Genomic DNA, 27,636 nt, shown 5'->3' with positions numbered 1-27,636 from the left:
CGAACCACGCCTGTACTCCATCAGCACAAGACGAGAGCCACGGCTTTGATGCCTCGCGTCGACTCCACCGCGCCGCTGTCCCTGTTCCTCCTCCACCGCCTCCGCCCCCCCACCTCGCCGCCGCCAGCCTTCTGGTCCCCCATCGCCGCTTTTACCGCGGCCACGGAGCGCGTCAGGGCTGGGACGCTCCGCCCCGAAGACGCACACCACCTGTTCGATGAATTGCTGCGCCAGGCAACCCCGGTCCCGGAGCGCTTCCTCAACGCCTTCCTGGCCGCGCTCGCCCACGCGCCGGCCTCCGACGCGTGCAGAGACGGCCCCGCCCTCGCCGTGGCTCTCTTCAACCGCGTCCGCCGCGAAGAAGCTGGCCCGCGGGTGGTGCCCCCTGCAGTCCACACCTACAATATCCTCATGGACTGCTGTTGCCACGTCCGTCGCCCCAAGCTAGGGCTTGCCATCTTCGGCTGCCTCCTCAGGATGGGTCTCAAGACAAACCAGATCACCGCCAACACCTTCCTCAAGTGCCTCTGCTACGCAAAACAGACGGACGAGGCTGTGAACATGCTGCTTCACAAGATGCCCGAGTTTGGCTGTGTGCCTAATGCCGTATCATACACCACAGTTCTTAAGAGCTTATGTGACAGTACAAGGAGCCAGCAGGCGCTTGACCTGCTCAAGATGATGCCACAACGAGGTGGCTGCTCCCCCGACCTGGTGGCCTATAACACGGTCATCCACGGCTTACTTAAGGAAGGCGAAGTAAGACAGGCATACAATCTATTCGATCAAATGATACAGCGTGGGTTTGCGCCTGATGTGGTGACATATACCGCGATTATTGATTCACTGTGCAAGGCCAGAGCAGTGGACATGGCAGAGTTGATCCTTCGGCAGATGGTTGATAATGGTGTTCAACCGGATAGAGTGACATATTATACCATGATCCGTGGATATTCCTCTTTGGGCCAGCGGAAAGAGGCACGTAAAATGTTTGGAGAAATGCTAAGCCGTGGCCTTATACCAAATCAGAAATTTAAGAAATGAAGCACGCATGGAGACTGGAAATAAGAAGGATGCAGATGTGGAGCATTCTGCTACGATTGTCTTGAGTATTTATCAGTGTATCTAGATGTGCAACGTCTTCTGAAATTCCCGATTTGATGCAGCATCGTACATCACACCCTGATTCAACCTGCAAGCGGAAAGGATCGAGCAATAGGAGCTGTCAGCGATGATCACATCCAGGCCAATGTAGCATGCTCCCGCAGTATTTAACATTAATAACCCGAGGGCATGTTTAGTCGATACCTTAAAATCAGTTCGAGGAGTAAAATTTTTACTCCTCTGCCGCTTATATTTTAGTTGGCTTCATAGGATGTTTGAGTTCGGCTCTGTGCCTTTGTGTCCTATCATACTCCACAGTTCTTAAGAGCTTATGTGACAATAGAAGGAGCCAGCAGGCGCTTGACCAGCTCAAGATGATTCCACAGTCATTGGTGGCTTATTTAAGGAAGGCAAACTAAGCAAGGCATCCAATCTATTCAATGAAATCATGCACAAAGGGGTCCTTTCTAATGTGGTGATACGTAGTTTGATGCATTGTGTAAGGCCAGAGCAATGGAGTGACATATACTAGCATGATACATGGATGTTCCACTTTGGGCCCGTGGAAACAGGCAAGTAAAATGTTCAAAGAAATGACTAGCCAGGGTCTTATACCAAATATTGGTATGTGGAATCATGGCATCCCTTCCCAAACATGGAAGAACCAGAGAAGCTGCAGATATTTTTGAGTCCATGACTGCCAACTGCCAAGGGCCACATACCTCATAATGTATGAAGTCTTTTACGGTACCTCCAATTCACTATGCGCATCCATGTTATTGGACCCAAAGGCATATATCATCCCATACTAGTAGTGATAAAAAAAAGAGTACTAAAAAGGAGTAGTTTTGCTTTGAGAGGCATGATGCCCATTACAAATCATGCACGTGTGAGGGTACTCTGGGAAAATATTAAAACAACTCAGCATAGGCAGCCCAGAAGATCTCACATGGTGCTGTTGCGATAGCCAAGGAGTTGGTTACCGAAATGATGACCAAAGTAATCCTTGTTTTAACATTGTGCTCTTCAGTTCAGTAATATACAGTCTTTGCAGAGAAAGAAGGGTTACAAATTCACACAACGTTTTCAAATTGGTAATACACATGGTCTAGAGACCTGATGTTATGACATTTAATTCATTGATTGAAGGATATTGCTTTGTCGGCGAGATGGGTAAAGCATTCGGAATAGTTCATGCCACTGTACCAACTGGAGTTGGTTCTGGTGTTGTACGTGTAATTCACTTCATGATGTCTATTCTAGAAATGTAAGAATTGATGATTGGTTGAAGCTAATCCAAGAAGTGTTGTCTAAGAGAGTTAACCTACAACCTTTACATGTAACATCATGCTGGCTGCGTTTATTTATGCTGGGACAATTGTTGCTGCAAAGAAAATGTTCATGAGATTATTATCGGAAGAACATTTCTACATATGGTATAATTCTCGGTGGTGCAGAAATAATTACACTTATGAAGCAGCCACCCTATTCCAGAAATTAGATGCAATGACAACAGTATCAGCTTTGTGGGTTGGTACTTAATGTGGGTTGTTACGCTTGCCATAAGTAGGTCGGTAATGGTTTGGGTTCTAATATCTTTCAGCTTTTTGGTTCTTAGTTTTCTTCTGTTTAAATCAGTTGAAATGGGTTGAGTTTGCTAAGTGATGTTGTCCTGAATATGGCTATAGAATTGCGGCCTTCTGGTGCTTGCTTATTGGTATTTCTTGTTCCTATATGTGAGATCTCTTATTAATTCTTTCAAGCTGACGAGTTCCTTGCGTTTATTTCAGGTGGGTATTACATTGCCCTGTGGGAGGATTGTTCCTGATTTATTAGGCTGGTTGCCTCTTCCGCTGGCTACGCAGGCAAGTTTGTCTTCTATGTTCATTTGTTTGCCTTTTCTTGTCTGCCTCCAAAATGAGAACTTTCCCACTTAATTAGAGTAAGATTGCAACATGTATCATGTATGCTTATGATTTCTTCTCCGTGCAAGTAGCGGAAGTCTGTCATGCCACTGTGATTGATAAGTATAGGCATTCACAAGCTTAAGAATATTACCAAGATGGTTAAGATAGCTATCTCAGGCTTAAAAGAAGAATACACTTGGGACATATCATTGAATTTTACCAACACAAAGTGTGCTTGCTCGATCGGCCTGTGCCAGTTTTCATCCTTCGTGTTACTATAATACTCGGCACATTTGGTCAGACCCGGCACAAAGAGGTCTCGTTTCTTTGTATTTAACAACCTCCGCGCTGAGAAGCCAGCACCCCACCTCACCACTGCGCCCACCGCGTCCCCGGGGACGCTGCCTGGCTTGCCTGCGCCGGCGGCTGCCATCGTCTTCCCTAGCCGAGCCCGACGGCTTCAGCCGGACCACCGCACCCAGGAACCGGCAGGCCACCTCACAACCTGCACCCACCACATCCCTACGGCTGCCGCCCCGGCTTGCCTGCTCGGGCGGCCGCGATAATCTTCCCCAGCCAAGCCCAACGGCTGTCAATACCACGCGCGAGAGGGACCTCCCCCAACACCTTTTGGCAGCGGGGGGCCGCCGCCACTGCGCCAGCAGCGATGGGTGAGCACCGGAAGGGAGGGGCGGTGAGCGGCGAGCGCCCCAGTGTCGCATGGGGAGCGACCTGTGGTTCAAAAATGGCAAAAAAAATCATTTCCAGGATAATCCACCTGTGGTTCAGGAACGTTGAATGGAAACAATTTACCAAATAATCAGATAAACGTTATCATGGTATCTTTGTAGAGTGTGGAACTTGCTAAAAAAGAGCAAAGGATGGCATGCACAACACATGAGATGATAGAGCAGTGTGCACGTTTAGAGTGAAAAGTCATTAGCCAAGTGTTCCATTGCTAGATGATCTTGTGTACTAATCGTTTGTGCATGCAGGAATGCTGACCTTGGCTGCAGAATGGCAAATGGAGTGCTGCTCACATGTCACTGCAAATTCGTAAATTTGGAATGTCCTTGACATTGTCCCAGTAGTCACCTCCCCGTTTGCATCTTCTTGCTAGAGCAGGACAATGCGAAATATGGAGTGTTTCCAGGCTGTGCAGCCTCTGCTGGAGACCTTTAGGTAAAACCTTTATACCACGACAAGCACAAATATCTAAGCTTTTGAGAGCTGCTAGATTCTGCATCCCTTCAGGCAGCGTCTTTAGGCTGCTGCAGCCCATCAGTTGAAGGTCTGTCAGATTTCTAAGACACTGGATGCTTTCTGGCAGGGACTTCAAGCTTGGGCATTCCATAATATCCAACGATTCTAGGGTGTCATGAGAGCCCAATCCTTCAGGTATAGACTCGAGTTTAGAAATGCCCCGAATATTAAATTTTTTTAGGGAGGTGAATGTAGGGAATGCCACCAAGTTTGGGCACTTCAAAATCTGCATGCATTCCACATTGTGCAGGCCCTCATCTGCTGATGGCTTCACTGAAAGTAAAGCTGTGAAGTTTTTACATCGATTAATATATAACCGTTTTAGTGAAGTCAAGCTTTGCAATTCCCCCAATGGCCAAAAGGTGAGACTATCACAGTTAAAGATAGTTAAGCATTCCAAACTGACAAAGAGTTCCCAAAAACAAAATGGTGACTGAAGGATATCTGGTTGGATGAAGAAATCACAACAACTGAGATGCAATCTCTTAATATATGTCATCTGATCACTTCTGTGTTCTTTATTATGTGGTGTTAGGCCATTGAATCCACCGAGGTTTAAGACGGTAAGAGACCCCCAGGGAATCAAGCTTTCCACCAAGATATTTTGCCTCACATCATTGTTCTGCTTACTCACAGTACGATCATTTATCATTTTTGGACTCATCAGACATTGGAGGGACAGAGATAACAACGTGGTTAAACCTGCCACTAAATCAATCTGTGCTCTTTTCCCTGCCAAGCTCAAGGACTTGAGTACAGGAACCTTAGGAAAAGTTGTCAGTTTAGGACAGGCAATAATTACCATAGTATCGAGCAATGGGAAAACAACTGATGGAACTTCGGTCCCATCATTTTCTTTCCAACTATCCAAGAGTTCCATCTTTTCTAGTAATAAGAACTTCAATTTGGGGAACATCTGTGCAGACTGATAACACCCATTCTCAACTATGAACTGGCTATTGCATAGGGTTGTCAATTTTTGCATCCCTTTCAGCTTGAGAACTTCAAGACAGGGAAGCTGCAACACAGATGGAATATCAGTACACTGTGCACACTCAGACAACGTGAGCTCCACTAGCCTGTGTAGGGTTGAATTATCAGTCCCCCACCTTGGGAACCTAGTACCCATGTATCCGTCAACTGTTAGAACTTGCAAACAGATGTGAGGTTTAAGAGCATCCAATATCTCTTCAGAAGGATATAATCGTGAATCCTCGGTGGGAAATTCTTGTTGATAAATACTTTCCGATGCACCCCAGCACAACGTCAACTGCTCCAGATTTTGTTTACTTTCTAGGTTGGCTTCTTTTGCATCTGATTGATTAGTTACCTTAATCAAATCATATATCTGCAGCTTGCCGCCAAGTTCTAAATGTTTTAGCTCCTTGATTCCACAGCCAGGATCATTCCCAACTACATACCTAGTCAGGGTTCTCAAATAACTGAGGTGCCCAATATCAGCTGGCATACACGCTAAGCTGTTACAACCATCAAGGTATAGATGACGAAGGCTGATCATATATTTCATGCCCTCTGGTAGCCTCTGCAACCAGAAGCAGTCATTCAGCACCAATACTTGTAAATTATAAAGTGTGCATATGGAACTTGGTAATGCGCTTATGTTACTTCTTGAGAAGTCTAAATATCTCAGGTGCTTCATAAAAGCTACCTCAGTTGACAATCTCCCAGTGATGCAAGTGCCAAATACTCGCAGAGAGGTCGGGAAATAAATATCTGGCACAGAAAGATTGTAAGTATCTGTAGCAAATATACTTCGGATATTTCTGTTGTTCTGCATTACAACCTTAATCTTTGGCCATGTGAAATATACAGAATAATGTAGATGAAGCACATTCTCCGGCAACTCATTGATTTCAGTAAGCTTCTGCAAAGAAAAATATTCGCCATGACCAATATTTTGTGCAAGATCATGGAGGAGATCGTGAGTTTTGCATGTGGTCACATCAGAGTATCCATTTCCATTTGAAAAGGAATCGTGGAATCCAATTCCATTTCTGTCTGGGGATCGTGTGTGCTTAACATCCTGAAAAAATGACCTCCAAACCAGTTCTGAAAAGATGTTATTTCCAATTGTTTCCAAATCTAAGGCCCCCTCAGACAATATGAACCCATTAGCTATCCATAGATGTATCAAATCCTTTTTACTCATCTCGTAATCCTTAGGGAATACAGCACAAAAGGCAAAGCATTGTTTCATGTGAGAAGGCAAATGGTAGTAGCTCAACCTTAATGCAGGCATTATCTGGTTTTCCTCATTGAACACATCCCAAGTCTTGCTGTCCAGGAGAGCTAACCACTCTCTAACCTCTTGTTTTCTGCTCATCAAACTGCTGATAGACTTCACAGCTAATGGGACCCCACAACATTTCTTAACAATATCTTTACCAACTTCAGCAAGATCAGGAGACTCCACGACACCCAAGCTAAACGCTCTTCTTTTGAATAAAGTCCAAGCATCCTCTGGACTCAAGTGTTGTAAGCAGTGGACATCAAATGCCCCCATGATAGAAGCAACTTTCATCTGCCGAGTGGTAACGAGTACCACACTCCCCATTCCACCACAACAAAGCAATGTCCGTAGGGCATCCCATTTTTCCACTTCTTGATTCCAAACATCATCCACTACAAGAAAGTACCTCTTCCCACCCAGCTCATTCCGAAGACGCTGCTGCAGCAACTCCATGTTATCAGTCTTCGATCCACAGTCTCGTCCAATGGCTGAATCAATGATCTTCTTTGCAACATCTGCAACTATAAATGGATCAGACACACAAACCCAAACACAGACTTCAAACTGAGCCCTCACTCTTAGGTCATTGAACACTAGTTGCGCGAGAGTTGTCTTTCCCATTCCTCCTATGCCAACAACTGCGACGACCGAGAATTTCTCGCTCTCAGAAGAAAGCAACATGCGCACAATTTCCTCCCCATCTCCCTTCCTGCCAATAACTTCATCTTCATTGACATATGAGTGTGTCTGCCTGCTATCAACCACTGGTGCAGGCCGATCTCTACTGAATCCAAACTGGTTCATTTGGTTAACAAGGTCATCAATCCTTTCCACTACTTCCTGTAGTTTCTTCCCCACCTTATACTTGAAGAGCAAAGGATTATAATTCAGAGAGAAGAAAGCTCTTACACCAGTGTTGACGTCATGCCCTCGACGCAGAGCTTCACGGCGGAGCACTTCATAGTGCAGCTCATCGATGACATTGTCGGCATCGAGAGCTGCAGACTTAAGGCGGGTAATCCAACCCTTCACAGATGGCTTCTTGGGTGCCTGCTCTTCGGCGTCAGAGATGACATCGTTGATGGCGCTTAGCAAGCCACACAACCTCTTGCGGCGGCCATCGATGCCACGCATGAACGCAAGCTCCGTAAGAATGGAGTCACATGCTTTCTTCAGCAGGGTGGGTACAATCGCAGAGACCAACTCAGCCATGGGTTTGGTGCTCAGAGGTGAGAAGAGCGTACGTAGGAGAAACTGAAGCAACCCTGCAGTATCAGGTGTCTCCCGTTTTGTAAATCATTCATAAGGAAGCAGCCATCCCTCCTTGGAGGCATCGGCGGAGAGATTAGCCCTCCATCACCTCTATGCTACATAGTTGCTGTTTGCATCTGGATGAGCTCTCGGTCGGAGGCCCCGAGGGCAGAATCCGGTTGTTTCTAGGCTAGCATAGTATGGCAATTAGTTTATTTTTTTCTAGCTTATGTCTTTTTTGCCTGTAGTAGGCTTTTAGCAAAATATAATCAACCACAAGTGGACATGCAATCATGAAAGGGTGTAGACATCACATCATCCCTAATACTGCCAAATCTGGGCAACTTACAAGAAACATCCCTCTCACAAAGGCACCAAGAGAGAATTACAGAAGCAATACATAGTATTCAACAAAAGATGGGACCAACTTGGCAGCTTGCGCATTATATCAAATCACATCACTATGTCCAAAGCTTTTCTACAATACTAACCTGAAGAAATCATGGACAAAGTAGACTGAGACTTACACCACACTGCAGCAAGTGGTTGTAGCCATAGGCAAGGCAATGTGGAATTGTGGATAGTGGTACTATCCAAGGCAATGTAGCTCTAGAATATATTTTTGATCGGAAATGTAACTCTAGAATTATTAGAGTCAGACACTTTGGTTAAATTACAGAAGCATCGAAGGCGTGAAATTGAGAAGGAAGAGTGATACCATCAATATGCGTCGAGGCCGCGAAGGAGAGTGGATGACCGCGCCAGGCACTAGGAGGGGGCGGTGGCTTCCGCAGACCAGCCGCCGGTCATGGCAGCTCCCGACGCGGTGCTACGTTCCGCTGATCGACGCAGAGGCAGCGTGCGACGGAGCACTCCCGCCGGCGCCTGCGGCCCGTGGCGGAGACCGGATAGAGAGCCTGACCGGAGCCAGCGGTGGTGGGTTGCAGAACCCAAAACGGCAAACGGGTCTCTCATGCAGCGTCAAGACTCACTCCCACTTCATTCTGGTTCAGAAGCTGCGGCTTTTGTTTCGAGTGTCCTCCTGCTTTTTTCTGTTTTCGAATTCGGTTCTCTAAACGCTGGTTTCGTTTATGATATAAATGGAACTGGAGAGGATGTCTCCATGTGAATCTAAAAAAACCGCAAACAGGCCGATCTTCACAGCACTGCATGTTGGACCGAGCCTGAGTGAGAAGGAAGCTCAATTATAATCGGCATCCATTGCACTGGACTTGGGAGGTGCTATCCACCGAGCTGGTCGGTGCCGATCCGGTTACCGCACACCCCGCTGCCCCGTGTTACCAACTGGGCCGTAGCCCAATATCAGGTAAGCCGTTTTTTTCATTTCTTTTTGTTTTCTGCTGTTTGTTTTCTTTTTTTAAAAGAAATCTTTTTTAAATTTGAACATTTGTCAAATTTTAATATTTATAAAATTAATAAGAAATCACTTTTAAATAATCTGAACATTTTTCAGATTTGAACAAAAATTTATTTTTTTCTATGAACAATTTCCAAATTTGAACATTTTTGAATTTGAACAAATTTTATATTTGAACAATTTTTGAATCTGAACGATTTTCATATTAGAACAATTTTCGAATTTGAACAAATTTCATATTTGAACAAATTTCGAATATGAACGATTTTCAAATTTGAACAATTTTTGAATTTGAACAGTTTTCATATTTGAACAATTTTCAAATTTTAGTAATTCTCAAATTTAAACGTTTTTAAAATTTAAACATTTTTCGTATATAGACTTTTTCAATTTGAACAAAAATAATAAACAGAAAGAAAAGAAAATAAAACAGAAAACAGAAAAACAAAATAAAAAAAGAAAAAGAGAAAACGAAAGAGAAAAAAGGGCTAGGGCCAGTACCTGACCAGGGTGTGCGGCGACCGCATCGGCATCGACCTGGTCGGTGTATAGGACTGGCCCTGGACTTGAGGCTCCAAGAAAAAAAACGGCTCTCTTCACGCAGCGTCAAGACTCACTAGTCCCACTTCACTTCAACAAAAAAAGAAAGACTCACTCCGACTTCATGCTTGATGCGTCACCTCTACTCCACCACGCCGCCGATGTACTCCCGCCTCCTCCTCCGCCACTCCTGCACCTCGCAGCCTTCACGCCGCTGGCATCCCGACGCCGCCCTTGCCGAGGCCACGGAGCGCGTCCGCGCCGGGACGCTCAGCCCGGACGACGCGCACCACCTGTTCGACGAATTGCTGCACCAGGACACCCCGGCCCGCGCGCCCGTCCTGGACGGCTTCCTCGCCGCCCTCGCCCGCGCGCCGGACTCCTCCGCCTGCAGAGACGGCCGAGCGCTCGCCGTGGCCCTCTTCAACCGCGTGTGCCGAGAAGCAGCCGGCCCGCGGGTGGCGCCTCTCACAGCCCGTGCCTACAGCATCCTCATGGACTGCTGCTGCCACGCCGGCCGCCCGGACCTGGGGCTCGCCTTCTTCAGCCACCTCCTCAGGACGGGCCTCAAGACAAACGGCATCGACGCCTACACCCTCATCAAGTGCCTCTGCGGCGCGAAACGGGCCGACGAGGCTGTCGACGTGCTGCTCCGTAGGATGCCTGAACTCGGCTGCGCGCCTGATGTCCTGTCATACTCCCTCGTTCTGAAGTTCCTATGTGACGATAGCAGGAGCCAGCGAGCGCTTGACCTGCTCCGGATGATGGTGAGACAAGGAGGTCGATGCTCCCCCAACACGGTGGCATATAGCACCGTCATCCACGGATTCTGTAAAGAAGGCAAAGTAAGTGAGGCATGCGATCTGTTCGTTGAAATGGTGCGGCAACGGGTTAAGCCTAATGTGGTCACGTATACCTCGGTTATCGATGCGTTGTGCAAGGCCAGAGCAATGGACAAGGTAGAGTCGCTCCTTCGGCACATGGTCGATAGTGGTGTTCGACCCAACAACGTGACGTATAATTCCATGATCCATGGATATTCCTCGCTGGGCTTGTGGGAAGAGGCGGTTAAAATTTTCAGAGAAATGACAAGCCGGGGCGTTATACCAAATATTGCTACTTGCACCTCATTCATGGTATCCCTTTGCAAGCATGGAAGAAGCAAAGAAGCTGCAGAAATTGCCCTTGCGGTGATCGAAAGTGGAATGACGGCGAGCGCTTCCACATACAGTGTAATTCTGGGAGGACTTTGTGGAGACAATTGCACTGATTGAATCGTCCTGTTCCAGAAATTGGGTGCAACAAACGTGAAGCTCAATATTGCAACGTTCAATACCATGATTAATGCAATGTACAGGGCTCGGAGAAGGGAAGAAGCTAGCGATCTGTTTACCGCGATACCTGCCAACGGATTGGTACCTAATGCTTCTACTTATGAAATAATGATAACAAATCTTCTGAAACAAGGATCGATGGAAGAAGATGATCAGATGTTTTCATCAATGGAGAGGAGTGGTTGTGCTCCGACCTCTGTTCTATTAAATGATATCATCAGAATGCTGTTAGAAAAAGGTGAGATCGTCAAGGCTGGAAATTATTTGGCTAAAGTTGACAGGAAGAGCGTCTCACTTGAAGCTTCAACTAGTTTGTTGATGATGTCTCTGTTTTCGTGGAATGGCAAATACCAAGGGCAAATAAAATCGCTTCCTGCAAGGTATCAATTTTACAGTTCAGTCAGCGACAGTTGAGTAGTTGATACATTGTGTATGAGTACAGTTCCTAGGAAGTTATATCTGATTAGTTCCTTGTCATCTGGCCCTCTTGCTGGTATAATAAATGCAAGATACTTGCTTGTAGAAAATCAGTCTTTCATTCTTTCATTGAGTTCATATCTGTGTTTCTTTTAATCTTCATTGGGTGAGTAAAGGTGGACCAAGTTGCATTTATAGTGATAATGGCTTCTGACTGTGAACAGGGAAGTTATGTATATACATGTGTTCTTTCCACAAGAAGCGTAGCGAATTCTAATACAAATCTTTTCTACCATGTTTTCTTCCAGCCAGATGAGATTGTTATAATCTCTCTAAAATAGTCACTTTCCTTCTATGTGCTTTATTCTTAATATCCGCTCAGCTGTTATGGTCTATAGTGGACTGAGGCTGCATCTTCGCATAAGTGATGTGTTTTTATTTCGATCCGCGTGTAGTCTGATGGTTTCTGATATCCTGATTAAGTTCAGGTTAAGTTGCCTGGAAGAAATTGCACAAACCATCACCATTTGTTGTCTTCGTTGCGCAAAACACCACTTTAACATGTTTGTTGCAAAGATCACCACCTTTTGCTGCAATGTGTTGCACAGAGGTTCAAATCTGATATTGGAGTCACATTAAGCTAATTAACTCAAATTTGACAGCTGACCCCATAAAACTGAGATGATGTGGCGTCCACTATGTCATATAGTGTGTTTTCAAACTTTTTTTTTAAAAAATAAAATCCAATAATTAAAACAATATTAAAGAATAATTCTGGGAACGTTTGAAACGAATCTAACATGCCGTCTGAAATTTGTATCACATTTTTAGATTCGTTCAACATTTGATGAAATTTTCAAAAAGAAACAATGTAAATATTCTAGCAATTAAAACAATATGACTGAATAATTTGAAAAATAATAACATAATTTAGAGAAGTAAATCAGGGAGAAGATGAAGTTAAAGGTCCTTCATATTCACATATCTAGGGCCAGTCGATAGCGTTTGAACCTAATTATTGATGCTAGCTTTTGGACATGACTTTTTGGCGATGCATTTGCACCTATTAGAAAAAATATAAAATAACATATTTTAACATGTTTAAAAATTCTAAAAAAATATTCGCGTATACATCCAGGCATCCTATGTTGGCCCATAAAAGTTTCGTTATGAAAGAGAAATTTTGTGTTCCTTGTAAAAAAGACAAATTGCGACGCTATATTTTCATTACAGACAAGACACTTTTTTATCTTTTTTACCCAAGTCACAAAAAATGTTCTTTCATGCCAAAAATTTAGTGGGCCAACATAGAATATTCGAACATACACGTGAATATTTTCTCAGTTTTTTCTCATATTTTTTGAAAATTTCATCAAACACTGATCGAATCTAAAAAAATTGACACAAATTTCAGACGGCATGATAGATTCGTTTCAAACTTTCCTACAATTATTCTTTAATATTGTTTTCATTGTTGGATTTTCATTTTTAAAAAAGTTTGAGAACACACTAGATGACATAGTGGACGCCACATCATCTCTATTTTATGGGGCCAGCTGTCAAATTTGAAGTTAATTAGCTTATCTAACTCCAATATAAGATTTAGACCTCTGTGCAACACACTACATCAAAAGGTGGTGATCTCTGCAACAAACATGTAAAGGTGGTGTTTTGCGCAACAAAGACTGCAAAAGGTGGTGATTTGTGCAATTTCCTCAGTTGCCTGGTTGGCCTGAGTAGAAAAACATGTTAGTTTATCAGATAGTGATTAAAACATAAATTCACAATGTCCTCTTGTATCAACGAGCAGCAAAAAACTAGTATTGAAAGTTTTCTGATGCAGAAAGACTAAAGAACTATCGGAGGATAACTCTCCGTGTTCATTTCTTTTATCTATGATGGTTAAGCCAAAACAAGCAGCAGATCAATAATGGGTGATGCTGCTTGATTAAGAAAAAGGTTGTTCCTGTTTCATGCAAAGGTAATGTGCCTGCTTAATTTTCTCTTCCTATAAAACAGGATTTGCAATTATGAAGATTTTTGTTAAAAAATTCAAGAAGTTGGTATCTTTTATTCTTTGATTTATTCTGATATTAGTAAAACCTCGCTCTGAAGGTTATGGACCCAAAAAGTTGGAGAGGAGAAGATAGTCCCAAAATATGATGGCATCCGATACTATATAGTTGCAGGTGTAGAAAGCCTGTAAAAATCTCAACAAGATTATATGACGATGGCCAACATCAATCGTTAAATCTAGTTATAAAGGTAAGCTTGCTTGATGCAAATTGATGATAAATAGGACTTACTGTAGAGATTATTATTCTTTTAACCTAGAAGCTCTGCACGTCTAAGTGTGGGATCAATCATTTAGGGATGTACTCTGCAATTATTTGCGCTTGGTGTATATGCCAATATGAATATACATTTTGCTTTATTATTAGGGTTTCGTTGTAAACTTACTTCCTACTAATATGGCAGTGAAATGAAAAGACCATTAGGCCTGATCTTATTAAGTTTCAGAAATCTGATATTTATTTTGAACATGGGAAGAGATCATCTCCCATATCTTCCTGCAACTACATATGACTGCTGGACGCCAGCCACGCTGATTTCAACGTCGACTATTTTTGTTACCAAAATCCTAGATTGTATAGAAAAACTATAGTACCTTATCTGAAGAAACCTTATTAACTCCCTAATAATTTTGTAATAAGTGATTGATAGGCGCAGATGTTTTTTCGCATATCAGCCATTTAAAATTCACTCATCGAAGACATTGCTGCTCGGTAGGTGATACAAAGTGGTTCTGCAATATGGAGCAAAGGTGCTCGTCTAGATCTTCCGATGATGACTTGTTCCCTAATCCAAGTACCCTACAATTAACACCTGAAAGATTATTAGATGTTTTCATGGTAAACTTAAAAATATCACGCTGGCCGCCTCAAATGGCATATTGAATTTGTAAATTGTTTACTGAGATGATTATGGAGTGACGTTCGGTTGAACCAGTGAAATGTTGCTTCACAATAACATAATTTGGTCACCAGTTCATGCTTCCTTCATATCCCATGTTCTATTCATAAATTTTCCTTCTCAACAACGTGACGTATAATTCCATGATCCATGGATATTCCTCGCTGGGCTTGTGGGAAGAGGCGGTTAAAATATTCAGAGAAATGACACGCCGGGGCGTTGTGCCAAATATTGCTAGTTGCACCTCGTTCATGGTATCCCTTTGCAAGCATGGAAGAAGCAAAGAAGCTGCAGAAATTGCCCTTGCGGTGATCGAAAGTGGAATGACGGTGAGCGCTTCCACATACGGTGTAATTCTTGGAGGACTTTGTGGAGACAATTGCACTGATGAAGCAATCGTCCTGTTCCAGAAATTGGGTGCAACAAACGTGAAGCTCAATATTGCAACGTTCAATACCATGATTAATGCAATGTACAGGGCTCGGAGAAGAGAAGAAGCTAGCGATCTGTTTACCGCGATACCTGCCAACGGATTGGTACATAATGCTTCTACTTATGAAATAATGATAAAAAAATCTTCTGAAACAAGGATCGATGGAAGAAGCTGATCAGATGTTTTCATCAATGGAGAGGAGCGGTTGTGCTCCGACCTCTGTTCTGTTAAATGATATCATCAGAATATTGTTGGAAAAAGGTGAGATCGTCAAGGCTGGAAATTATTTGGATAAAGTTGACGGGAAGAGAATCTCACTTGAAGCTTCAACTAGTTTACTATAAATCCAAGTAAAGGTGCTCATCTAGATCTTCTGATGATGACTTGTTCCCTAATCCAAGTACCCTACAATTAACACCTGAATGATTATTAGATGTTGTTTATGGTAAAATTAAAAATATCACGCTGGCCACCATGAATGGCATATTGCATTTGGAAATTGTTTACTGAGATGATTATGGAGTGACGTTCGGTTCAACCAGTGAAATGCTGCTTCACAAAAACATAATTTGGTCATCAGTTCATGCTTCCTTCATATCCCATGTTCTATTCATAAATTTTCCTTCTCACTACTTATCACTTGTACACTTGTAGTGCGCCTCTATTTGTTTAGGCACGCTTTTTTATCATTTAGTGTTTATGTTATGACCGGTTTATCTTATAGCAGGAAGAAGCCCATTAGTGGGCCTAAATTAGGGGCTTAGCCCATTTATCTTTAGGTTATTAGCCTATTTATATCCCTGTAATAGCTACGTGAAAGGGGCAAGCAATAAACAGATCTTATAGATCGTTATTGCCGACTCCTTCAGGAGTCGGTCTTCCCTGCCCTAGCCGCCGCTTCTTCCCTTGCGCCGCCTTCCTCCAACCTCGCGATGGCGGCCAGCCGCCGTCGCCGCCTTCCTCTCCCTCGTCCAGCACACTTCCACCCCTACAATCTACGTAACCGGCCTGGTAGGATCACAGATCCTACCAACTTGGTATTAGATAGCTCTTGTTCGATATATTATTTATGTTTCTGTTTACATACTTCTTGTGATGCCTATGGTGAAATGTGCATTGTACGTGTAGTCATGCGTAGTAAGTAGTATTTTGTATGATCAAATTTACTTATATAACTTTGGATGATGATGTTACTACGTACTAATCTATCTCAGCGTCTTAAATCTTTAGTTGTTCCTGATGTACTCCAATGACTTGAGTTTCTTGATCCTACCATCAAACATAATTTTAGCTATTTATAGTTGAGAATTTCGGAAGAAACCTCGCCAGAATATATTCTATTTAGAATCAGATGCAGGCCAGTCAAGACCATTGCAAGTTGCAACTCATAAGCCTCGCTATTAAAGAGTTAATTTTGTGTACTCCTTACTTTAATGGTACTTCAACTCAACCCAAGCTTTGCAGCCATTCCATTATGTTCTGATTAATTTTCATGCATAAGATTGTGGCTATGAATGAACATCTAAATATGCCCGTGAAATCGAACAGGGACAAACAATATTATGCGGATAAGAACTATGTTTATCTTTTATATCAGGTTTAGACTAGTACTGGCCGGGGGTCAAACATCTTAGCACATGCCACTTTATTTTTCACCGTTACATCGATCGGTCCATTGATGAAATAACGGTGATCCATCTATCTAGTACTAAAGCTCTTGTATTCTTCTCAAAAGGGAAAGACGCGGCTGGACGGGGCGGTGGGGTAGTACGGCGGGACCTGCACATTACACATTGTTGGCAGGGTCTGCAGCGCAAACTTCCTCATCGCCTCGAACTGAGCTAGTTGTTGTGGTTGGATGAAGCTCTGGACCACCTGTTGTGGCTGTGGCTGGAAGAAGCCTTGATCCACCTGCTGCTGCTGAGGTGGGAAGAATTGTTGTTGTTGTTGCATGATGATGGCCTGCACCACGCTATGTATGGCAGGGTACCGGAGCTGCTTGGGAATCTGCGCCAGCTGCTGGCAACATTGTTTCTGCACCACGTGGCAGTTGCTCTGTTGAAAGATCCACGGCCGAAGGATCGAGACAATTGACAGTGGTTTGCATTGCTGCACGAGGAACTCTCGGCACTGGTTCAACTCTTGTTGTAGAATTGGCTGGAAAGACGATTGTTGTTGCAGGGATGGTTGTTGTTGCTCGGGAAATTGTTGTTGTTCCTGCGGAAATGGTTGTTGTGGTCGCGGAAATGGTTGTTCTGGTTGAGGAAAGGGTTGTTGGGGTTGCGGAAATGGTTGTTGCGGTTGTGGAAATGATTCTTGTGGTTGGGGAAACAGCGGAAATGGTTGTTGGGGTTGGGGAAACAACGGAAATGGTTGTTGTGGTTGAGGAAAGGGTTGTTCTGGTTGAGGAAAGGTTTGTTGGGGTTGCGGAAATGGTTGTTGGGGTTGTGGAAATGGTTGTTGCGGTTGTGGAAACGGTTCTTGGGGTTGCGGAAATAGCGGAAACGGTTGTTGGGGTTGCGGAAATGGTTGTTGGGGTTGCGGAAACGGTTGTTGGGGTTGAGGAAACAGTGGAAACGGTTGTTGGGGTTGCGGAAATGGTTGTTGGGGTTGCGAAAATGGTTGTTGGGGTTGCGAAAACAGCGGAAACGGTTGTTGGGGTTGCGGAAATGGTTGTTGGGGTTGCGGAAACGGTTGTTGGGGTTGCGGAAACAGCGGAAATGGTTGTTGAGGTTGCGGAAATGGTTGTTGGGGTTGCGGAAATAGCGGAAACGGTTATTGGGGTTGCGGAAACAGCGGAAACAGTTGCTTCGATTGCGGAAATGGTTGTTGAGGTTGCGAAAATGGTTGTTCGGGTTGATATTGACTTGTAGGGTTAAGCTGCACAGTGGCGTTGGCCATGGTTACCACCACGGTAAGGAGGGCAAGGATGAGGAAGGTCTTCATGATTGATTTGTGTTGACTATTTCTTGCCTGGCTTTGCTGTTTTTGCTCTCTAGGGGTGTGAAGGATGGATGATGGAAGAGGATCTTCATGGTGTGGGTCTATTTATAGCTTTTGTGGCATGGTTTCTATTTTATCTTTCGATTTTATTTCGTTAAAAGTGCTTGGATGCTTATCTAACTTATCATTTTTTTATGTAGTGTTTGGTGACACTAAATACAAATGTAGTTCTTGAATTGATCGTCAAAGATGTCTTGCTCTTGCACGTATCATCTGTCTCACATGAAAGCTTGATAATTGACAATGACTCATGTTATTCGCTTTACATGTCAAACATTGATCTAGATAGCGTCATTTTCTAAAACTAAGTTTGTAATGTTCTACATGTTAACCATATTGACATAACTTGTATGGAACTAATTTGTAATCTTGTATGTGCTGTTAAGATAAATCAGACAAGTGATATGGCCGGTTGTCTCACACAAATGCTTGATAAGTGGCAGTGACTCATCTTATCCACTTTACATGTCAAACACTGATCTAGATAGTGAAAGGATCGTATGCCGCACCTAGAGGGGGGGGGGTGAATAGGTGCTAACCAATTTTTAGTTCTTTTTCAATTTAGGCTTGACACAAATGGTAACTTCTCTAGATATGCAACTAAGTGAATTTACCTATATGACAAGGCTACCAACTAAGCAAGATAGAGAGAATAGGATAGAGGTAACCGAGAGTGGAGCACGCGATGACACGGAGATGATTCCCGTAGTTCCCTTCCTTTGCAAGAAGGTACGTCTACGTTTGGAGGAGTGTGGTTGCTACGAAAGCCAAACCAACAGCCACGAAGGCTTCACTCAGATCTCCGGTGAGCAACGCCACGAAGGCCTAGCCCACATCCACTAAGGGATTTCCTCGAGGCGGAAACCGGGCCTTTACAAGGTTCTTGGGGCACACATCCACAACCTAATTGGAGGCTCCCAAATCTGTTACAACACAACAATCAACAACAATACATCAACACAAATCAACTAGGGAACCAAATAGGAACACTAGCATGAGATCCCTCAAACAAGAGAGGGGAAATGAAGAACGCTTCGGTGAGGATGTAGATCGGTGTCTTCTCCTTCGAATCTCCAAAGATCAAGAGATTTGGTTGGGGGAGGAAGGAGATCTTGCAAATCTTGACTTTCTTTGAGTTGGCTCTAATGGAGGTGTCTTGGCAGAATTCTTGTGCAATGATTGAGCAAAGAGGCAAGGAGGAAGAAGGGGGGTATTTATACCCCCACTCAAAATGGAGCCGTTGCAGATTCCGGGGGGCCGGATAATCCGGCCTAAGTAAGGGCCGGATAATCCGCCCCCCCCGGATAATCCGGTCTTCGGGGCAAAAGAGTGACAATGTCCGGCCAAATGTCCGGCCTCCTTCCAGAGTTGATTTTCTTCCAGTCCTTAGCGAAAAACGGGGGGGCCGGATATTTCCAAAATATCCGGCCCGGATAATCCGGCCCTGGTACAATACCGGGACATTATCCGGCCAAATGTCCGGCCCCCTTCCAGAGCCAAAAACCCTGAAACACTTAGCCAAAAACAGGGGGGCCGGATATTTTGACAATATCCGGCCCGGATTATCCGGCCTGGCCAAACTTTTTCTGAATCCTTTTTGACACACGATCAAATCCAACACACAAGAATAAATATCTATGTAATCCCTGTACCACTTAAACAAACATTAGTGTATCATATATATTGACATCAAACACACAAAACATAATGTGAGAGATGTTCTTTCAATCTCCCCCTTTTTGGTGTTTGATGACAATATATGGATTTGCAATAGAATCACTATAGAGACAAGCATGATGGCAAAACATAGAGGCACTCCCCCTACATGTGTGCATATAAGTAATTTGCATTTGAATACAAATACACAACACATAGAAGTATGGTGCCTCAACACAAGAGATATCCAACATGAGCTCTAACAAAAGACATTGACACAAATGAAGTTGAGATAGGATGAAGGAAGTCATACCCATGTGTAGATATATAATACGGAGATATAGCATCACACATAATGAAATATCCTTGATCTCAACAAATAGAAATCCGAAAACCATAACAATGTCTCACACCTCATAGCACATAGTTTTGAACGGCACACAAATAAACCAAATAGTTCAAATAAGCGGGAACACAAGCAATATAAGAATGATAAACGCATATGCTTGAGCCCAAACCATGCAAATCCCCGAGAATCCTAATAGAACACTTCTCCCCCTTTGGCATCGAGACGCCAAAAAGGGGACAAGCGCGATGCTACACGTCCCATGGGAATCACTCGGAGGCATAACCATCATCGGACTCTTGCACCTCTTCTTCTTCTTCTTCCTCTTCATCAGTGTCAGGAGCATCCGGAGAGCGACGAGATGTGTTGGACCTCTGAAGGCAATCATCAAGATCACTCCAAGGAACCTGTGCAGAGTGCCACCTAGAGTAACCCGGGTGAGCTGGAGGCTGAGGCGGGGGACCTTGATCACCACTAAGCTTGTGAAGGATAACCGCCTGAGTATGCTTGATCTCAGAACGCTCACGGCTAGCTGCATAGTTCTCCTTGTGAATCTCAATATTCATGCAAAGGATGTGACGCTGAAACCAACTAAGCCGAGTCACTTCCTTCCTCAGAGCCGGGACATCAGGATGACGAGCAGGAGCAACACCACTAGAACGAGCATCATGCATGAAAGAGTCAGGTGCAGGTGCAGCTGAAGAAACTGGCTTAAGCTTGTAGGCCTTCTTGACATGGTGCTTCACAAGCGGATACCCACTCAAATCTTCACTCACAGACACAGAGTTGTTGATGAGAAGCTGGATGTAGGGGGCATAAGGTATAGTGGTCCGGGAGACCATGGCATCACGGATCTCATGGAAGATGAAGTCCATGATATCAAGAGTGTAGTCCCGCAACTCATCACCATCACGAGCACACTTATAGCTGAGGTGCATAAGATCCACAAGAGTAATGTTGTGTGCAACCACAACCTTGCCAAAACCCAATACCTCGGATGTAGAATTATCGCCAAAGGAGACGGTGATATCATTTACATTAGGCCTCAACTCCTTGACGAGGTTCTTGCCGCCGGTCATATGACTTGTACATCCACTATCAAGTACCCATTTTGAACCTCCGGCGGCATAGTCCTACATGAGATCAATTCTTGGATTTAGGTACCCATTTTTCAATGGGTCCTCTTTTGTTAGCAACAAGGGTCTTTGGGACCCAAATAGACCAAGCAACATAACCATCATATGGACCAACATACTTAGCATAAACATCACCATAATAATCTTTAAAGAGAACATAGTGAGGATTGTCTATTCCCGCACCATCATCATTAATGGTGTTGCCCTTTCGGGGTTCACCATTAGCTTTCTCATGTGCGGGCTTGGTCTTTTCTTGTTTGCCTTTTTAGCCTTGGAATTAAAACCAAGTCCCTCCTTCCCATTGTTTGATCTTTGCTTACTCAAAAGATCATCCAACGAAAGTTTACTTTGGGGAGAGGAGGTCCTAGCAAGTTCATCTTTCAACCTAGCATTTTCCTCAATAACATTTGCATGATCACATGAAGGAGTAGAGGAGCTAGGCACATCATATGAGGCAAGCCTAATTTGAAGTTGCTCATAAGACTTGGATAAGAGTGTGTATTCACTCTTCAAAGCTTTGTGAGCTTTGTCTAGTTCATCTAGATCTTTCACAAGTTTCTCATGATCAACCTCAAATTGGGCCTTTTCCTTTTTAAGCACTTTAAACTTAGCCCTAGCAAGATCTCTAGCTTTAGTGAGCTTGTTAATTTTATCTTGAGGCTCTTCAAGAGTTTCTAGCCTCTCCTCAAGAGAAGCTATAGTTTCTTGACTTTCCTCAAGAGCATTTTTAAGAGCATGGATTTCAAGAGAGTCTTCTCTCTCTATTTGACCCTTTTTCTCAAGCATATCGCTTTGTTGAGCTAAACGAACCATGAGGCTAGAAACATGCTTCTTAGTGTTACCTTGTAGGTTAAGAATGAAATCATCAAAATCTAGCATTTCTTGTTTCACTTTTAGACTAGCATCATCAACCCCTAGATCACTAGATATGTTAGGCATAGAGGGGTTAGGGGATGATACCTCGGAGGATTTAGCCATAAGGCAACTTTCTTCCTCCACATGAATGACCTCATTGGGGGATTCACTTGGTGATGAAGAGTTAGTGGAGAGGGAGGCAAGAGCGACCAATCCATTAGAGGTTGCATCTTCTTCATCATCAACATCATCATCTCCGGAGGTATACTCTTCTTGAGTTGATAGCACAATAGGTGTGTCCAAGGAGGACCTTGCCATGAAGCAATGTGCATTCTTGATTTGAGGGTTCTCATTGGGAGATTCAAAGAGAGATGAAGAGGGTGTGTTGGTGGTGGCGATGGCGGCCAATTCCTTTGAGCTTTCTTCATCTTCATCGCCACTAGAACTTTCAACTTCATCGGTAGAATATTCTTCCCTTGTTACTAGCACAACTCTTGAGGGCCTCTTGCCCTTCTTGGTCTTATGGTTGTAGAACTTCTTGTTGGGTGGCTTTGAATATTTGCCCTTTGAGTCTTTGCTCTTGTCCTTGGGAATGAGCCTCCCATTATGAAGCTCTCTATTCTCATAGGGGCATTCGGCAATGAAGTGGCGCTTGTCATCACAATTGTAGCATGATCTTGTCTTTGGACCAAAGCTTGTGAACCCATTTTTGTTGTTCCTCTTGATGTTGTCTTCCTTGGCCTTGGAGGGATCAACCCAAAAGGATTTTGCATGGAAGGCCATGTGATCATGGAAGTGGCATTGCAAATCTTCCGGATAAGTCATACTCCAAGATGCTCTATAAGATTCTTGAGGAACCACTTCTTCAACGGAGTTGACCACCAAGGCAAGGTTGGAACCTTTTGCCATCCCAATAGCACGATTGCGAGAATCATGAGAGGTTTCCTCAAGCACCTTGAGAGCTTGCAATTCGTGCACAACTTGTTGAGAGGTGAGAGAGGAATAGCATTCCCTTCCCACAAGAGTCTTGACATCAATGGGTACAAATGGCATCATGCATTCAATGTACTTCTCCTTGATCCAAGAATCATTGATGTGGGTGGCACCAACGAGCCGGAAGGCATCGGCAACGGTGAGAAGTCTTCCATACATATCTTCATGATCTTCATCCGGAAGCCTCATGAACCCTTCGGCTTTATTTTTGAGAGCATTATACTTGTTCCTCCTTGTGCTCTCACTTCCAATGCAACTCGCGGTCAAACCCTCCCAAGCTTCCTTGGCGGTGGTGTAGTTCCGGACACGATGCAATTCCTTTGTCCCCACACTTGATTGAATCATGTGCAAGGCGGTGTTGTTGAGTTGACTCTCAATGGCTTCTCTTCTAGTCAAATTGTCGGGGTTGTATGGCTTGAAGCCCACCTTGATGATTCTCCATAATTCATTGGAGGCACTACAAACATGAGAGCGGAACTCAAATTGCCAAGTATCGAAATCCTCAATAGAAAACTTAGGTGGGTCGCCCCTAATGTTCAAATGAGGCATGGGAACAGGTATATCGGGTGATTGGAAAGGTGGAGGTACTCGATTGTAGCTCTCACTTTCACTAGTTCCCTTGGGAGATGCAATGGGGGATTTGATAGTGTTTAAGTTATCACCTTCCACGGGTTTGGTAGATGAGGGTAAGTCCGAAGCCTCTCCCTCATGTAACACACCCGTGTCTTTAACCTCTACACTAGGAGCCTTGGGAAGGGCCGGAGCCAAAAGCTCGGCAATCATCTTTTTCATGCTTTCCATTTGGGCTTCCACGGAGGACTTCAACGAATTGAAGTCTTCCACGGAGACCATCTTGGCGGCCCCTTCCGAGGACTCCTCGTCCGGCATACTCTTAGGCGGTTAAGCCCGAAATAAGAACCTGGCTCTGATACCAATTGAAAGGATCGTATGCCGCACCTAGAGGGGGGGGGGGTGAATAGGTGCTAACCAATTTTTAGTTCTTTTTCAATTTAGGCTTGACACAAATGGTAACTTCTCTAGATATGCAACTAAGTGAATTTACCTATATGACAAGGCTACCAACTAAGCAAGATAGAGAGAATAGGATAGAGGTAACCGAGAGTGGAGCACGCGATGACACGGAGATGATTCCCGTAGTTCCCTTCCTTTGCAAGAAGGTACGTCTACGTTTGGAGGAGTGTGGTTGCTACGAAAGCCAAACCAACAGCCACGAAGGCTTCACTCAGATCTCCGGTGAGCAACGCCACGAAGGCCTAGCCCACATCCACTAAGGGATTTCCTCGAGGCGGAAACCGGGCCTTTACAAGGTTCTTGGGGCACACATCCACAACCTAATTGGAGGCTCCCAAATCTGTTACAACACAACAATCAACAACAATACATCAACACAAATCAACTAGGGAACCAAATAGGAACACTAGCATGAGATCCCTCAAACAAGAGAGGGGAAATGAAGAACGCTTCGGTGAGGATGTAGATCGGTGTCTTCTCCTTCGAATCTCCAAAGATCAAGAGATTTGGTTGGGGGAGGAAGGAGATCTTGCAAATCTTGACTTTCTTTGAGTTGGCTCTAATGGAGGTGTCTTGGCAGAATTCTTGTGCAATGATTGAGCAAAGAGGCAAGGAGGAAGAAGGGGGGTATTTATACCCCCACTCAAAATGGAGCCGTTGCAGATTCCGGGGCCGGATAATCCGGCCTAAGTAAGGGCCGGATAATCCGCCCCCCGGATAATCCGGTCTTCGGGGCAAAAGAGTGACAATGTCCGGCCAAATGTCCGGCCTCCTTCCAGAGTTGATTTTCTTCCAGTCCTTAGCGAAAAACGGGGGGGCCGGATATTTCCAAAATATCCGGCCCGGATAATCCGGCCCTGGTACAATACGGGACATTATCCGGCCAAATGTCCGGCCCCCTTCCGAGCCAAAAACCCTGAAACACTTAGCCAAAAACAGGGGGCCGGATATTTTGACAATATCCGGCCCGGATTATCCGGCCTGGCCAAACTTTTCTCGAATCCTTTTTGACACACGATCAAATCCAACACACAAGAATAAATATCTATGTAATCCCTGTACCACTTAAACAAACATTAGTGTATCATATATATTGACATCAAACACACAAAACATAATGTGAGAGATGTTCTTTCAGATAGTAATTTCCGAAAATAAAGTTTGTAATGTTCTACATGTTAACCAATTTAACGTGGCTTGTGTGGAACTAATTTAGAATCTTGTATGTGTTGTTTAGATAGATCGAACTAGCAACATGAAGACGTGTCCTAGACTCTCTTTTCTTTTCTCTCTTTGGACTAACTTTGTAGTGTTGTACACGATGGTAAGCTGAATTAGCAGACAAATTGCTCAGTTTTAGACTCTTTCAATCAAAAAAAAATTATGTCGAGGAATGTTATGGTGTATGAGTTACTAACTATATTATACCATATATCAAACCTGCAGGGATTTGCTGAAACCTCAGCCATTATGTAACTACTCATGGTTTCTTTTCTTGGGAAGTTGCCACGTTTGGTTTTTCGCTATAGATGGGAGATCGGTTATTGTTCCTTTTTTTTTCCTTTGCATGGTAATCTCGTGGTAACCGCCTTCTTCAGGTCAACAACATTGTGTCCTGGGCCTCCAATTTTCTTCTTTTATCGTCGGGCCCGGTTACTCGTTGATCGTTGGTTGCTCTCCACGGCTCCATCAATTCCTGTCGGTTTTCTCTGCGGTGGCGTAGCTTCACTGGAAGCCTAATGTACCCATTTCTCTCCCCTGCCTCCTCTCGTTCTCCACCACTCCATCCCCATTTGCGCAGGCTTCTGCCCTCAACCCTAAGGTTTGAGGTATGTTGAGTTGTCGCCGGTCCTAGCCCCTCCATTCCTTCCTCTCCTCGCTGCGCTGGGCCGCGCTGACGGGAGAAGCCCGATTGGCATTGTCGGCTGTTCTCTCTCCCCCGTTTAGTGGTGGATGGCGCAGGACGACCACGTCGGGTAGTGGTGTTGCGTTAGTGTAGGGAGCGGTAGATTGATGGCGAGCACTGGCGATGGAGTGGTGGGCGTTGGTCTTCAACGTGGAGATTTTACTAGAGGTGGCACCCATGGTTAAGGCTACTAGCCAACACACCCTCATCCGCTTCCGCGCTCCAAGATGCGGGTCAACATCAACACGGCAACGACCCGCCTTTACGCCAAGCTCGACGTGCCTCTCCTATTGACATGGGTATTCCATATCGGGTACTAAGCATTGATATCCCTTGTACAAAGCCCATGAGGGAATAGAGGAAAGCCCATGAAGAAGTCCAGAGGAATCGAAGGTATCTTATTAGGAAAGCTAAGCCCACATCGGGTGAACCAACATGTACTATAATTCGACCTTGAGGTGGCACGCTATATAATGGCTGGGAGGAGCCACCGAGGGGGAATTGAAAATCATAGAAAACCCATAGTAATACTTGTCGGCAGAAGAATCCGAAGATATCAAGTTAGGAAAGTTAAGCCCATATCGGGTAAACTGACTTATGTTGTAACTCGACTTCGAGGTGGACTTTGAGACCTAGCCCGCCATATCGGGGCTGGGAGGAGCCACCGAGAGGAGAAAGATTCGATCAGAGCAAACAACTTGTAACCTAGTTCCACATATTGTAATCTCGGTGATTTGCCCTGTATAGTAATACTTGTCGGCTGCCTAAGTTTGGCTGACCAGTTTGTTGATTCGGTGTCCTCCTTCCTAAAAATCAAGTCCATCATCATGGGCATTGACGAAGTTAACCCTTTATCATTGGCGCCGTCTGTGGGAAGCTTGGATGCTGGAAACACGAACTCGACGACCTATTCTTCAAGCAAAAACGTACTCGACTAGATTAGGGGACTAGGTGCGCTTCGAATCGACAAATTTTCGTCCGCACCCACTGAATGGATCGTGGCGGACAAGAGGTGGGGGTGAATGGACGGTACACAAATTTCAATTCTTTTTCAGTTTTAGCGGTGTGGAAGGTAAAGGTGATTGCTTTAGTGGTGGAGGTGTTCCTAGTATGACCCTAGGCAAATGCAGCAAGTAAAGCAAACAAGCATGATAGTAAGAGTAAGGAGCGGGACAACCGGATGGCGCGGAGACGAGGCGAGGTTTGTTTCCCGCAGTTCCACTCACAAAAGAGAGTACGTCTGCGTTGAGGAGGTGCTAGCCTCACACAAGAGGCTAGGCGGCCACACCACGAAGGAATGCCTCACCTTCTTCCTCGAGAGAGCTCCACAAAGGGGCTCCCCCTTCTCCACTATGGCACCGGTCGAGGCGGTGATTCCTTCACAAGGGGGCGAGATCCACAACACTAGGAGGCTCCCAACAACCTATGGAGCTAGCACAACACCAAGCTAGCCTCCATAGGTGCACTTCCTCCAAGATCCCACCATAGGAACCCTAACTCCAAGAAGCAGCCGGCCCGCGGGTGGCGCCTCTCACAGCCCCGCCTACAGCATCCTCATGGACTGTTGCTGCCGCGCGGCCCGCCCGGACCTGGGACTCGCCTTCTTCAGCCGCGTCCTCAGGACGGGCCTCAAGACAAACGACATCCATGCCTACACTCTCATCAAGTGCCTCTGCGGTGCGAAACGGGCCGACGAGGCTGTCGTCGTGCTGCTCCATAGGATGCCTGAACTCGGCTGCGCGCCTGATGTCCTGTCGTACTCCTTCGTTCTGAAGATCTTATGTGATGATAGCAGGAGCCAGGGAGCGCTCGACCTGCTCCGGGTGATGGCGAGACAAGGAGGTCGATGCGCCCCCAA

The 27,636-nt window shown here is 44.8% G+C and overlaps 1 protein-coding gene across 1 annotated transcript; it reads right to left on the bottom strand.

Moving 5' to 3' along the window:
• Positions 1-16,579: 16,579 nt before the first annotated feature.
• On the bottom strand, positions 16,580-17,797 carry LOC124647142 (avenin-E-like). Its single transcript, XM_047187122.1, has 2 exons — positions 17,711-17,797; positions 16,580-17,104 (listed from the first exon to the last, which is right to left on the bottom strand). Exons 1-2 carry the CDS (start codon positions 17,795-17,797, stop codon positions 16,580-16,582), a joined length of 612 nt encoding a protein of 203 aa, XP_047043078.1.
• Positions 17,798-27,636: the final 9,839 nt, after the last annotated feature.

The sequence above is a fragment of the Lolium rigidum genome, chromosome 4 (assembly GCF_022539505.1).
Source record: "Lolium rigidum isolate FL_2022 chromosome 4, APGP_CSIRO_Lrig_0.1, whole genome shotgun sequence".
Classification (NCBI taxonomy): domain Eukaryota; kingdom Viridiplantae; phylum Streptophyta; class Magnoliopsida; order Poales; family Poaceae; genus Lolium; species Lolium rigidum.
Note: the sequence above shows the minus strand (reverse complement) of the source record. Positions and strands in the feature narration are given on the sequence as shown.